The sequence below is a fragment of the Condylura cristata genome, unplaced genomic scaffold (assembly GCF_000260355.1).
Source record: "Condylura cristata isolate star-nosed mole 26May11 unplaced genomic scaffold, ConCri1.0 scaffold00057, whole genome shotgun sequence".
NCBI classification, from domain to species: Eukaryota; Metazoa; Chordata; class Mammalia; order Eulipotyphla; family Talpidae; genus Condylura; species Condylura cristata.
The window spans coordinates 299,472-310,291 of record NW_004567158.1 but is presented as its reverse complement, the minus strand read 5'-3'; the positions used below and the strand labels follow the sequence as shown (position 1 = coordinate 310,291).

Sequence of the window (10,820 nt, the reverse complement as noted above, 5' to 3'; positions counted from 1 at the left end):
GCATCACGCCCGCAGGGACTCCTTGCTCCACGCAGCTGGGCCGGAAATCGGCTCTCCTCCCTCGGCCTGGGGCCGCTGTAGCCTCTGATGTCCCTCCACAGCGAGGCTTGGAGGCGCGACGTTTTCTCATTTCCTTCCTGCCGAGCCTGCTTTGGCTTGTTGGGGTGGAGGCGTCCGGAGCCAGGGGAGACCCGGGAAGTGGTAGGGTTTGATAAGGCAGCTTCCTGCGGCCTCGGCCGCCTTGATGGCCATGTGTGCCTGGTCTTTCTCTTTAGCGAGGCGCTCGCTGCCTTGAGGGTGACACCCTACCTTTCAGGTCTTCACCCTTCGCCTCTCTGCCTCCTGAACCCGTGTGCCGGCGGAGGCCTGCCGCGCAGAGCGCAGGGTGGCCACTGCCTTGCTGCTGCCCATGCCCGCTCGGCGTCCACTCACGGCTGGGGAGCCCGCTGCCCTGCGGTGCTGCCAGCTCTGGTCTGTGCTGCCCCGAGTTAGGCCCAGCACGAGCAATTGCCAGCACTCAGGGGTGCTCCAGCCCTGGCCTGGCGCTCCCAGCCAGCATGGCGTGGGGATGGCGCTGAGGCGTGCGCTTGTCAGGAGTGAGGCGCCCAGCAGTGGACAGCAGGCTCCCGGCGGAGCAGGCGGGTGCGGCCGGCAGGCCTCACGGAGCGTGTCTCTGCCGCAGGTGAACGGGAAGGAGCTCTCCAAGCTGTCTCAGGAGCAAACCCTGGAGGCCCTGCGCTCCTCCAAGGAGCCCCTGGTGATCCAGGTGCTGAGACGCAGCCCCCGCCTCCGGGGGAGCAGCGCCTGCCATGAGCTGCAGCTGGTGGACAGCGGCACTCAGACTGACATCTCCTTCGAGCATATCATGGCGCTGGGCAAGCTGCGCCCGCCCACCCCGCCCATGGTCATCCTGGAGCCGGACGTCCTGTCTGAGCTGTGAGTCGCCCTCAGGAGGGCCCACGCCCTGGGGCCACCATGCCCAGGCCACGTTGCCGCCCCGCAGGGCATGGCAGGGAGACCCCATCTGGGCAGGAAGGAGGCCCCTTGGCCTCCAGAACTGACTGGCACCCAAGGGCGCAAGCCCTCGGGCCTCTAGCCTCAGGCTGGGCACCAGCTGGTGATGGGGCCGGGAGGCTGGCACACAGGCCCGGGGAGCACTGCCCCTTCTCGCTGCTGGCAGGCTGCAGGCTCAGCCCTCCTACCCCGCCCTCCGTCCTCTGCCGCCCGTCGTCTTCTGCCTCTCCAGCGTCAGCCTCTGAACCTTCTCGCGCCCTGTCTTGCCCTTCCTGTCCCTGCCCTGCACGCCTCATCTTCCCACTTCTTTCCCTGGCCAACTCAGAGGGGCCGTGAGCGCTGACTCCTGCTGCTGCTCGAGCCTTGGGCAAGGCGGCCCCTGGAGGCCTGGGTCCTCCTGCCCGCAGCCCCGGGGCCTGGATAGCGCCTGGGGCATCACCTGAGTGGGCCAGTGCTGGGCGGGAGGGGTGCCTGCCAGCTGGCGTGGTGAGGAAGTGGCTCTGGAGACGGGGTGCAGCAGGGTGGGCTGGGCTGGGCGCGCCAGGACCCGCAGCCAGCCCTTGGACACGGTCTCTGCATGGGTGCATGTGGCCCGGCACTTGGGCGCCCAGAGCAGGACTCCCCACGCTGCGTGCCTGGGACTGCGACGGGGACGTGAGAGGAGACCGCGGTCCACCTGACCCCGTTCTCCTGGGCAGCCCCCCCATCAGCCATGAGTATTATGACCCAGCGGAGTTCATGGAGGGCAGCCCGCAGGAGGCAGACCGTGCGGACGAGCTGGAGTATGAGGTGAGCCAGGCGGCCAGGCTCCTGCCGCCCGGGTGGCCAGGCCTTGCGGCCCGTCCCGGTGCGTGGCCCGTGCTCGGCTCAACGCCGTGTCCGCCTGAGTCGGGGCGGGCGCGGGTGAGTCTCGTGGTCCGTCTGTATGGTGAGTCTGTGTGCCACGCATGTCTGCGTTCCGTGTGCCCCGTTTGTGTCCGGGCCTCTCCTGGTAGCCATTGGGACGGTGAGGACACCGCCAAGCCCGGGCTGCGCGCTCAGTTCAGGTGATGTGCGGGGCAGGTGAGGTGCGGCTGGCATGGGGCTGGCCACGGCCGCCTCTGCAGAGCTCACGCGCCCCTTACTTTCCGGGGCTCTGCCTCTGCTCCGGACCCTGTGGCAGGAGGTGGAGCTGTGCAAGACCAGCCACCGGGACAAGCTGGGCCTCATGGTGTGCTACCGCACAGACGACGAGGAGGACCTGGGCATCTACGTTGGAGAGGTACGAGGGCTGCGTGCTGGCGGAGTCTGCGGGAGCAGACTGTTGCCTTCCTGTGCTGGGCCATCGAAGCTGGACTCTGCTGGCCCATCTGGACAGCACTGGCGAGGGGCACAGCGCGGTGCGGCGGCAGGCGGGCAGGGTCTGGCAGGTGAAGAGCCCGCGGTCGGCACCTCCTGCGCTCTCCGCACCGCCCAGGGCTCTGAGACTCAGCTGCCAGGGCCACGGCCCTTGGGCCACAGGCTGCTGTGGGCGAGGTCAGGGTGGCCACGGCTTCGGCGCAGTCCAGGCGCGTCTTTCTGGGAACACCTGTGCCCCAGGCCAGGCTGTGCTCTCAGCACGCCCTCCTGGTCCTCAGCAGGGAACCCTCGCCACCGCCCTGCACACCCCACACCCCCGCGGGCCCCTACAGCTCTCCACTGTGCCGGGCTGCTGTCTGTGCTGCCCTGGCTTGTCCGGCCCTGACACAGGAAGGCTAGGACTCCGTACCCAAGGCGGGTGCCAGCCTGGGCCTGGGAGCTCTGGGCGGCAGGTGGGCCACTCCTGCTGGGGAGAGGCAGGCCCGCCCGGGTGCTGTTGTGTCCCCGCCCCCTGGAGTTGGGGCTGGCAGAAGTCTCCAGTTTGCTTTGGGTGCCCCTGAGGCGGGGTGACCTCCTTCCCCCCGAAAGGGCCCTCAGCAGAGGGCGTGGAGCCCATGCTGCCTGTGTCTTGCAGGTGAACCCCAACAGCATTGCAGCCAAAGATGGCCGGATCCGCGAGGGGGACCGCATCGTCCAGGTAAGCAGGCACCTGCCCACCCGCCAGAGACTCAGACGGGTCGCCCACCTGGCCCCACGGAGCCTCTCCCTCCGTCCGTCGGTGTGAGCCTCCGTCTTCCTGCTGCCCAGGCACACAAGTGCTCCTGCCAGTCCTGCCAGGCTGGGCTGTCCTCCCAGCTCCTTTCGCAGGCGGCCCCCTTCCTGCGCGCCCCCTGCCTGTGATCCAGGGCCCGCCCTGGCATCCTTGGTGATGAATTCTCTTTGCCCGCCACAGATTAATGGCGTGGACGTGCAGAACCGGGAGGAGGCAGTGGCCATCCTGAGCCAGGAGGAGAACACCAACATCTCCCTTTTGGTGGCCCGGCCCGAGAGCCAGGTGGGTGTGCCCAGCAGGGCGTCTGGCCCCAACCCGAGACTCTGTGTCTTGGCACTGGTGGGTCTGGACAGGGCGTGGGCAGCTGCCCTTCGAGACCGACGGGGCCGGCGGTATCCCTGGGCTCGTTTCTCTCTGGCCTTTGTGGCCCAGCAGGCTGGGAGTGCCTTCTGGTGGTCACCATCCGTGAGACCACAAGACCACCGGGCCTGCAGCTGGGGGCCCAGAAGTGCCTGGGGGAGGCAGCCAAGGTGGTGGGGACAGGCCAGCTCCGTCTTTGCAGCTGGCGAAGCGGTGGAAGGACAGTGACCGGGATGACTTCCTGGATGACTTTGGCTCTGAGAACGAGGGGGACCTGCGCGCGCGGAAGCTGCAATCCCCACCTGCCCAGCAGGTAAGGAAGGAGAATGGGCACGTGTGGAGGGCAGGTGGGTGCGGGAACTGGCCCAGCTCGCCACGCGCTTTTCGTGCTGATCCCCCGGGTGCCCTTGGCCCCAGTCTGAGTGGGGCTCGTCCTTGCGCCCTAGCCTGGAAATGCAGAGGAGCAAGGGGCCCCCGGTGCAGGCCCCGGCCTCAGCAACAGCCAGGAGCTGGACAGTGGGGTGGGCCGCACCGACGAGAGCACACGCAACGAGGAGAGCTCCGAGCACGACCTGCTCGGGGACGAGCCCCTGAGCGCCACCAACACCCCTGGGAGCCTGCGCAAGTTCGGCCTGCAGGGGGACGCCCTGCAGAGCCGCGACTTCCACTTCAGCATGGACTCCCTGCTGGCCGAGGGCGCGGGGCTGGGCGGGGGCGACCTCCCTGGGCTCACCGACGCGGAGTATGAGCGCTACCGGGAGCTGCTGGAGATCAAGTGCCACCTGGAGAACGGCAACCCGCTGGGCCTCCTCTTCCCGCGCGCCTCCGCTGGCGACGGCGCCCTGGACGTGAACCGCAACGAGAGCCTGGGCCACGAGGTGGCCATGCTGGAGGAGGAGCTGCGACACCTGGAGTTCAAGTGCCGCAACATCCTGCGGGCGCAGAAGATGCAGCAGCTGCGGGAGCGCTGCATGAAGGCCTGGCTGCTGGAGGAGGACAGCCTGTACGGCCCGGGCGCCGGCGAGCCGAAGAAGCACGAGCTGTCGGACATCTCCGAGCTGCCCGAGAAGTCGGACAAGGACAGCACCAGCGCCTACAACACCGGGGAGAGCTGCCGCAGCACCCCGCTGCTTGCGGAACCCCTGCCCGAGAGCCCTTTACGGCGGGCTGCCGCGGGCAACCCCAGCGTGAACCGGGCCCCCTGCGGGGCCCCCGTCAGCAGCCACCCCAAGACGGCGCTGCCACCGGGCAGCCCCGCCAAGTTCCGATCGCTCTCACGGGATCCCGAGGTGGGCCGGAGACAGCACTCGGAGGAGAGGGCGCGCCGTGGCCCCAAAACCGGGGTGACTCTGGAGCGCGGGGGCCCCGAAGGCAGCCCTTACCTGTCGCGTCGCCCCCGCGGCCCGGGCCAGGAGAGTGAGCAGTACCACAGCTGCATGCAGCTGGCCCCGCCACGCGGCCTGGAGGAGCTGGGCCACGGCCCCTTGGGTCTGGCCGGCGGCCCCCGAGTGGGTGGCGCGGTGGCAGCCTCCGAAGCACCCCGCATGGAGTGGAAGGTGAAGGTGCGCAGCGATGGGACCCGCTACGTGGCCAAGCGGCCGGTGCGTGACCGCCTCTTGAAGGCGCGGGCCCTGAAGATCCGCGAGGAGCGCAGCGGCATGACCACCGACGACGACGCCGTGAGCGAGATGAAGATGGGGCGCTACTGGAGCAAGGAGGAGCGCAAGCAGCACCTCATCCGCGCCCGCGAGCAGCGGAAGCGGCGTGAGTTCATGATGCAGAGCCGGCTGGAGTGCCTGCGCGAGCAGCAGGGCGCCGACGGCAAGGCCGAGCTCAACATCATCGCCTTGAGCCACCGCAAGACCATGAAGAAGCGGAACAAGAAGATCCTGGACAACTGGATCACCATCCAGGAGATGCTGGCCCACGGCGCGCGCTCAGCCGACGGCAGGCGCGTCTACAACCCGCTGCTCTCCGTCACCACCGTCTGAGGCGCCCGGCCGGGCTCCCTCCCTCCCTTCGGGTCTGGTGTGTCTGTGCCACCAGAGAATCCCTGGGGAGGCGCGCCGGACACCCCTCAGCTGTGTGCGTGTCTCATGAGCCCTGAGCACACCCCATGGGGACTTGGGGTACTGGAGGAGCCGAGGAGGAGTGCAAGGAGGACAGGCTGCCTCAAGCACAAGAGACCGGCCACTTTCAGGTGGTTACTTGTAGACAAGGCGGCCTGGGTTTCGTGATCCCCCCCCCCCCCCCCCCCGTCTGTGCTTGCCAATCCTTGTTTTCTGTGGTGTGGGCCTGCTTGGGGGCCCGCAGCTCCCCGGGCAGCCTGACAAAGCGGGGATCCCGGAGTGGTGACTGGGAAGGAGGTGGGTGGGGGGAGGAAGAGGGGTGGGTTGGGGAGTGGGAGGGGAGGGGCGGGAAGAAGGGGAGAATGGCTTGGGGGGCGCCTCTGCAGGGCTTGCAAGGCTCACCTGGGGGCTACCTCCTTCCCTGGAGACCAAGGGGGAGCGAGCTGAGATAGGGGACTGAGGGCACAGCGTTCACCCAAGAAATGACTGAGCCTGGGTCTCCTCTGATGCCACCTGGGTGGCCCGAGGGGATGCTGGGGCCAGGGGGGTCTGGGAGGCAGCGCAGGGGTAATCGCAGAAGCAGCAGAGTCTCCTTTCGACTGGGGAGAGAACCTGGGAGGGCTGCCGGGCCTGTGCTCACCCCAGGTGGCGCCCCAGTGGCAGAAGCGTGAGCGTCTGCCCACCCTGCCCTGCCGGCGTCGTGAAAATAAAGCAAGCTGCCTTCTTACCACTCCTGGTCTCCTGTGTGCGTTCTGTGTTTGCTCTTCATGCCGAGGAAAGGACGTGGGCTGGGGTGGAGGCAGCAGGCAGCAATGGGGGAGGGGGCAAGGGCAGTTGGAGCAGGGCTTGTGGTCGCCCCCTGAGCACTGGGGGCAGGACAGTCACAGCGTGTAGGGAGGATGGTGGAGGCCTGATGGCACCTGCCGCTGGCTTGTGGCGGAGGCCTCCGGTGCATTCTGGGAGCCCAGCTGGACTGGGCCCCCTGCCTCTAGCCCAGGAAGAACCCCAGTTGACAATGAGCTGGCAGCTCTAGGAAGGCACAAATACTCTCCTTATAGGGCATGTCCACAGTGCCAGGGAGAGGGGTGGGCACCGCGTGGGGTCGGAACAGCCCAGTGCCACTGGCTGCTGCTCAGCCAATCAGCCCCCAGCTGCTCCGCATGAGGCGGGAGGTGGGACCTGCTGTGGGAGGCACCCCGAGGGGCAGCAAGGCCCCCTGGGGCAGTGAGGCTGTGGCAGAGCTCTGGCTTCTGGGCTAGGATCATTGTGAAGGGCAAGAAGGCATGCAAATCCCCTTGACTGGGCTGTGGGCCGCTTGTGAATAGGGCAGTGAAGCCCTGGTGGGCGTAGGCGGAAGCCTGGCCTGTGCGCCCAGGAAGCTGCTTGGGGCCCAGGAAAGAACTCTGTGGCCGCTGGTGCTGACACACCCTCCCTGGTCAGGCGCCCCCCCCAGATGGGCAGGGCCACAGACACGCAACCCCTGGGCACTCCCGTTGGGGAGTGATGCTTGCTGCAAGGCATTGCTGGCTCCCATTGCTCCCTGCTGGGGCCAGGACAGGCTGACAGGCCAGCAGCAGACCTCTTTCCGGGCCCTGGGAGAGGTGGTGCCAGCGGGCGGCAGCCCTTGACCACAGGCGCCCTAGAGCAGCGACCACCTTTGGTCCTGTGGCTTGGCCTGGCCGTGTGGGTCCCAGGAGTACTGGGTGGCAGACAGTCCCCAGCCCCACGGGCACCCCCTAGCCTGAGCTTCTTTGGAATGCAAAAACCCCAGTGCGTTGGCAGTGGCCCAGGCTGCCCAAGAGGGAGGGCACCGCCCCTCCTAGTGACCCTTCCCTTGCAGCAGCTTTCTGGAGGCGCCTGCCCTCTGGCAATCCCCTGGCGCCTCGCAGTACACAGCAGCTCTCCAACTACTGAGCAGCTGGGCTGGGGGCCAGGCAGGCCGCAGGCTCCGCAGCAGAAAAAGGCTGCTGGGAGAGACACCGGGGTCCTCCCTTCCTCCCATCCCTAGGCAAGCCCCAGACAGCACTTGGTGGTGGGGGTAGGCTGGCCCCCCTCAGAAGGCTGTGTGGGTTCCTGGCTGTAAGCCTAGCAGCAAGGTCTGTGCTCCCAGCGCTGGGCAGGGAAGGGACTTCCAAATGTGGCTATGAGGCCCCAGACACGGGAGCCACCCCACAGGTAAGGTGCTGGTGTCCCACGTGGGTTGTCAACTGCTGGGAAGGGCCCTTGGCCTCCTCCAGGCAGTCACCCTCCCAACGGCCGGCGGTCACAGGGTTGCCTTGCTTAGGCCACAGCCGACCTCAGTCCGGCATGCCTTTTGGGGAGGGTGACTCCAGACCCTGCCCAAGCCCTGCCAACAGCCAGGAAGGAGAACCTGCCACAGAGAAGAACGCACTCCAACCTGGGGCGGGGGAGAGGAGGCGAGCACTGGACTGCAGTCAGCCCAACCCCACTGCCCACGCCACCACGTGGATAAAGGCGGGTGGATGGCGGCACGGTTCAAGCCCAGGTGTGGCAGGCACAGTCAGGCCAGCAAGCTGTGTCCAGAACATGCTCGTGAGAGCCAGCACTGTTTATTGAGAGACGCGAGGCCAGGGCACACTTAGGCCTGGATGCGGCTCTTGGCACTGAAGGCCAGGTAGTAGATCACTAGGCCGACGGCTGCGGCCAGCACCTCGGTGGAGACCCAGGGCCCGCTCCAGGTGCCCTGCAGGAAGAGAAAGGATGGGTGAGCTAGCCAGCCTTCAGCTTGCCTCCCCCAAGGGCCAAGCTCTTGCTCCCCGCTGCCGCCCTGGCCAGCCTCTGCAGCCCGCTCACCCGATGGTCCACGCTGACTGTGAACAGGGGTGGGATGACAGAGATGTCCTCGTTATTTCTCTGAGCCTGCAAGTGAGGTGCTGGGGTCAGTGGGTGCCTGACGAGGGGGAGGGGGCAGGAACTTGACCGAGTTGTGGGGGAGAAGCCACAAGAGACACGGGGTATGGCGGACAGAAAGCCACCTCGCAGCTGCCTGAGCCGCAGCCGCCGCAAGGTGGCCGAGCCCAGGAGGCCTGGGTGCAGGGCTCCAGGTGACACTCACCTTCCTTAGGAGGCTGTAGGACTCCTCGTCGAAGAACCTGACCTCGTAGGTGCCCGCGTGCGCGTTCTTATGGTCCAGGCTCCAGGACACCTGGGGTGGGCGTTTGCAGGATGGGTGCCTGGCCGCTTCCGGGCGCCCCACCAGCACTGACATGGCACCACAACCAGCTAGCTGCCTGGGTCAGAGAGAACCTGGACCTGCTCCATGGGGACAGGGCTCCCAATCACACGCAGGAGGGCGGCCAGCCCCAAATGAGGACGAGACTGTGCTCACCTGGTAACGGCCCACGTCCTGGCCCCGGGTGACAGGGAATTGCTTTCCACTGACGTCAGCGTAAAGAGCCATGTTCTAGGTGGGGAGACAAACATCTTGCTTCTCAGGCAGTGGCAGACACCCCGTGGGGCTGCCCAGGCTCTGTGTGAGGAGTCTGAGGACTGCAGTGCCACTGGCAAGGGGCACCGCACGCAAACCACGGGCCAGACCTGGTAAGCTGGAGCTGGGTCGGGCCCACGCCCGCCACGCTGTCACTGCCTCCCTGCTTGTCCCCGGGGGTGGTCACACAGACCATGGCCTGGCCCACCCAACCCGCAGCAAGCCTGTTGGTTGAGCAGGAGCAGATGACCCAAGTGTTGTTACTTGTGAGGCTAGAAGGGGGTGTAGGGGCCAGGGGGCACCCAAAACACCACCCGAGGACCATTGTACCCCAAAAGGCCCAACTTTCCTCCTGGGGCTTTCAAGATGCAAGCTGGAGTTAGGGGCAGAGGCCAGGTGGGCTCAGTGTTGGCGTTACCACACACCTGCACGGACACACACACTTCAGCAGAGAGCAACCAGAATGGGTGTGGGGCCTGGACAGAGCGTGGCTGCCCTCGTACCCTTTTCAAGGGTCAACGACGTGTCCATCTATGCGGCGCGTGGCAAAGCAGGCCCTGGAGACTCGGAAACTATCTGAGACACCTGCTGCTGGGGCCTCGTGGGGCTGGGCATCTCCCACCTTTGGACTGGATCCCCTGCTCTCACTGTCCACAGGCCCCTGGCACTGTCCTGGCTGAACCCCCACTGCCTCACCTGAACCCTATTCTTGCACGTCAGGGAGATCTCCACAATGAAGACCGTCTCCGTGGAGATGACGGCATCGGCAGTGGTGTAGTAGGAAGGGGTGATCTGGGGTTCCAGGCAGGCCTCTGCTGTGGGGAGCAGGCAGTTACTGGGCTAGGCTACTTTGGATGGGCTGGGTGGGGGCGGGAAGGAGGGACGGCCCGGCCCCACCTCCCAGACCCCGTCAGTGGAAGGACCCTGCCTGCTGGGCATGGGGAAAGATCTCGCCGTCAGTCAGAGGTGCGGGGTCAAGGGGCGAAAGAGCGTGAAGGGCGGCTGGGGAGGCCAGGGCTTTGCCCAGCTGGACACTAGACAAGGGCGTAAGACAGGTGTGAGCGTGGGGAGGCTGGATGGCTCGCTGCACAACTTGGGGCTGGCACCCGCAGGCAGGCCACCCAGCGGCACCCCAGAAGCCCAAGGGTCTGGCCGGTCTACTGAAGGCACCGGCTTGGGACACCCGTGAGGACCACTCGCAGGCCGCCCTGATGGAGCGGCGAGAAGGCCCAGGCTGGCTCAGTGCTTCCAGAGGGAACGGCCTGGCCGACCCTCACCAGGCGCTGCCCGGGGAAACAAGCTGCTGCCTTGGCCAGCTCCCCACTGCCGGAGGCCAGAGAAGGCCCCCCAGCCCCGCAGGCACTGGCCGCGGGCGCATCCCCGGCAGACCGCAGACCGGTCCGCGCGAGGCGCAGCAGCGCCAGGCCTTCCTGAGGCGGTGGGGGTGGCTTTGGGTCTGCGCAGCAGAGGCCGCCCTTGGGGCGACGTCCAGGCTCCAGTGTGGCCTGGCTTGGCCTGTCTCCTCTTCAGCCATCGGTGGTGCCGTGTGGTACTGCCGGGGGGCGGGGAGGTGGCAGCGGGCTGCGGCGCTCCAGAGGAAGGGCAGCCAGACCCGAGTCCCAGGCCCCAGCTGGCTCCGGCCACCGCCTCCTAAGCAGGCTCTGGGCTCGCCCGGGTGCCGCGGCCAGGAGCGCGTCGTCCATCATCGCACTCTGGACATCGTCAGGCACACGAGGCTGGCGAGCTCGGCCCGAGGCCTTGACGGACCCACGAGGGGCAAAGCGAAGCGCCCGCCGGGCACTCACGCCCCGCCGGCTGC

At 67.2% G+C, this 10,820-nt stretch overlaps 2 protein-coding genes across 3 annotated transcripts in view; one reads left to right on the top strand and one right to left on the bottom strand.

Annotated features, from left to right (window-relative positions):
• The first annotated feature begins 680 nt into the window (after window positions 1–680).
• Window positions 681–5,733, top strand: PDZD4 (PDZ domain containing 4). Its single transcript, XM_004695222.2, has 7 exons — window positions 681–936; window positions 1,713–1,803; window positions 2,177–2,275; window positions 2,987–3,049; window positions 3,305–3,406; window positions 3,687–3,797; window positions 3,931–5,733. Exons 1-7 carry the CDS (start codon window positions 866–868, stop codon window positions 5,473–5,475), a joined length of 2,082 nt encoding a protein of 693 aa, XP_004695279.1. The 5' UTR covers window positions 681–865; the 3' UTR covers window positions 5,476–5,733.
• Window positions 5,734–8,092: 2,359 nt separating this feature from the next.
• SSR4 (signal sequence receptor, delta) overlaps window positions 8,093–10,820 on the bottom strand; it is a 3,314-nt gene continuing 586 nt past the window's right edge. Inside the window, exons 2-6 of one of the 2 annotated variants that reach the window (XM_012734503.1) lie at window positions 9,698–9,816; window positions 8,903–8,977; window positions 8,630–8,719; window positions 8,368–8,433; window positions 8,093–8,257 (exon numbers count right to left, since the gene is read on the bottom strand). In XM_012734503.1, the coding sequence (XP_012589957.1) occupies window positions 8,153–8,257; window positions 8,368–8,433; window positions 8,630–8,719; window positions 8,903–8,977; window positions 9,698–9,816 (455 nt within the window). In that variant the 3' untranslated portion in view covers window positions 8,093–8,152. The remainder of the gene's footprint in view (window positions 8,258–8,367; window positions 8,434–8,629; window positions 8,720–8,902; window positions 8,978–9,697; window positions 9,817–10,820) is intronic. The other variant, XM_012734504.1, reaches the window with a different exon arrangement.

Bases quoted from the DNA above. Each gene is read 5' to 3' on its own strand.
- PDZD4 (XM_004695222.2), top strand. From the start codon at position 866: ATGGCGCTGGGCAAGCTGCGCCCGCCCACCCCGCCCATGGTCATCCTG. The intron at 1,804-2,176 runs GTGAGCCAGGCG...ACCCTGTGGCAG, and splicing joins CGGACGAGCTGGAGTATGAG to GAGGTGGAGCTGTGCAAGAC. The intron at 3,050-3,304 runs GTAAGCAGGCAC...TGCCCGCCACAG, and splicing joins AGGGGGACCGCATCGTCCAG to ATTAATGGCGTGGACGTGCA.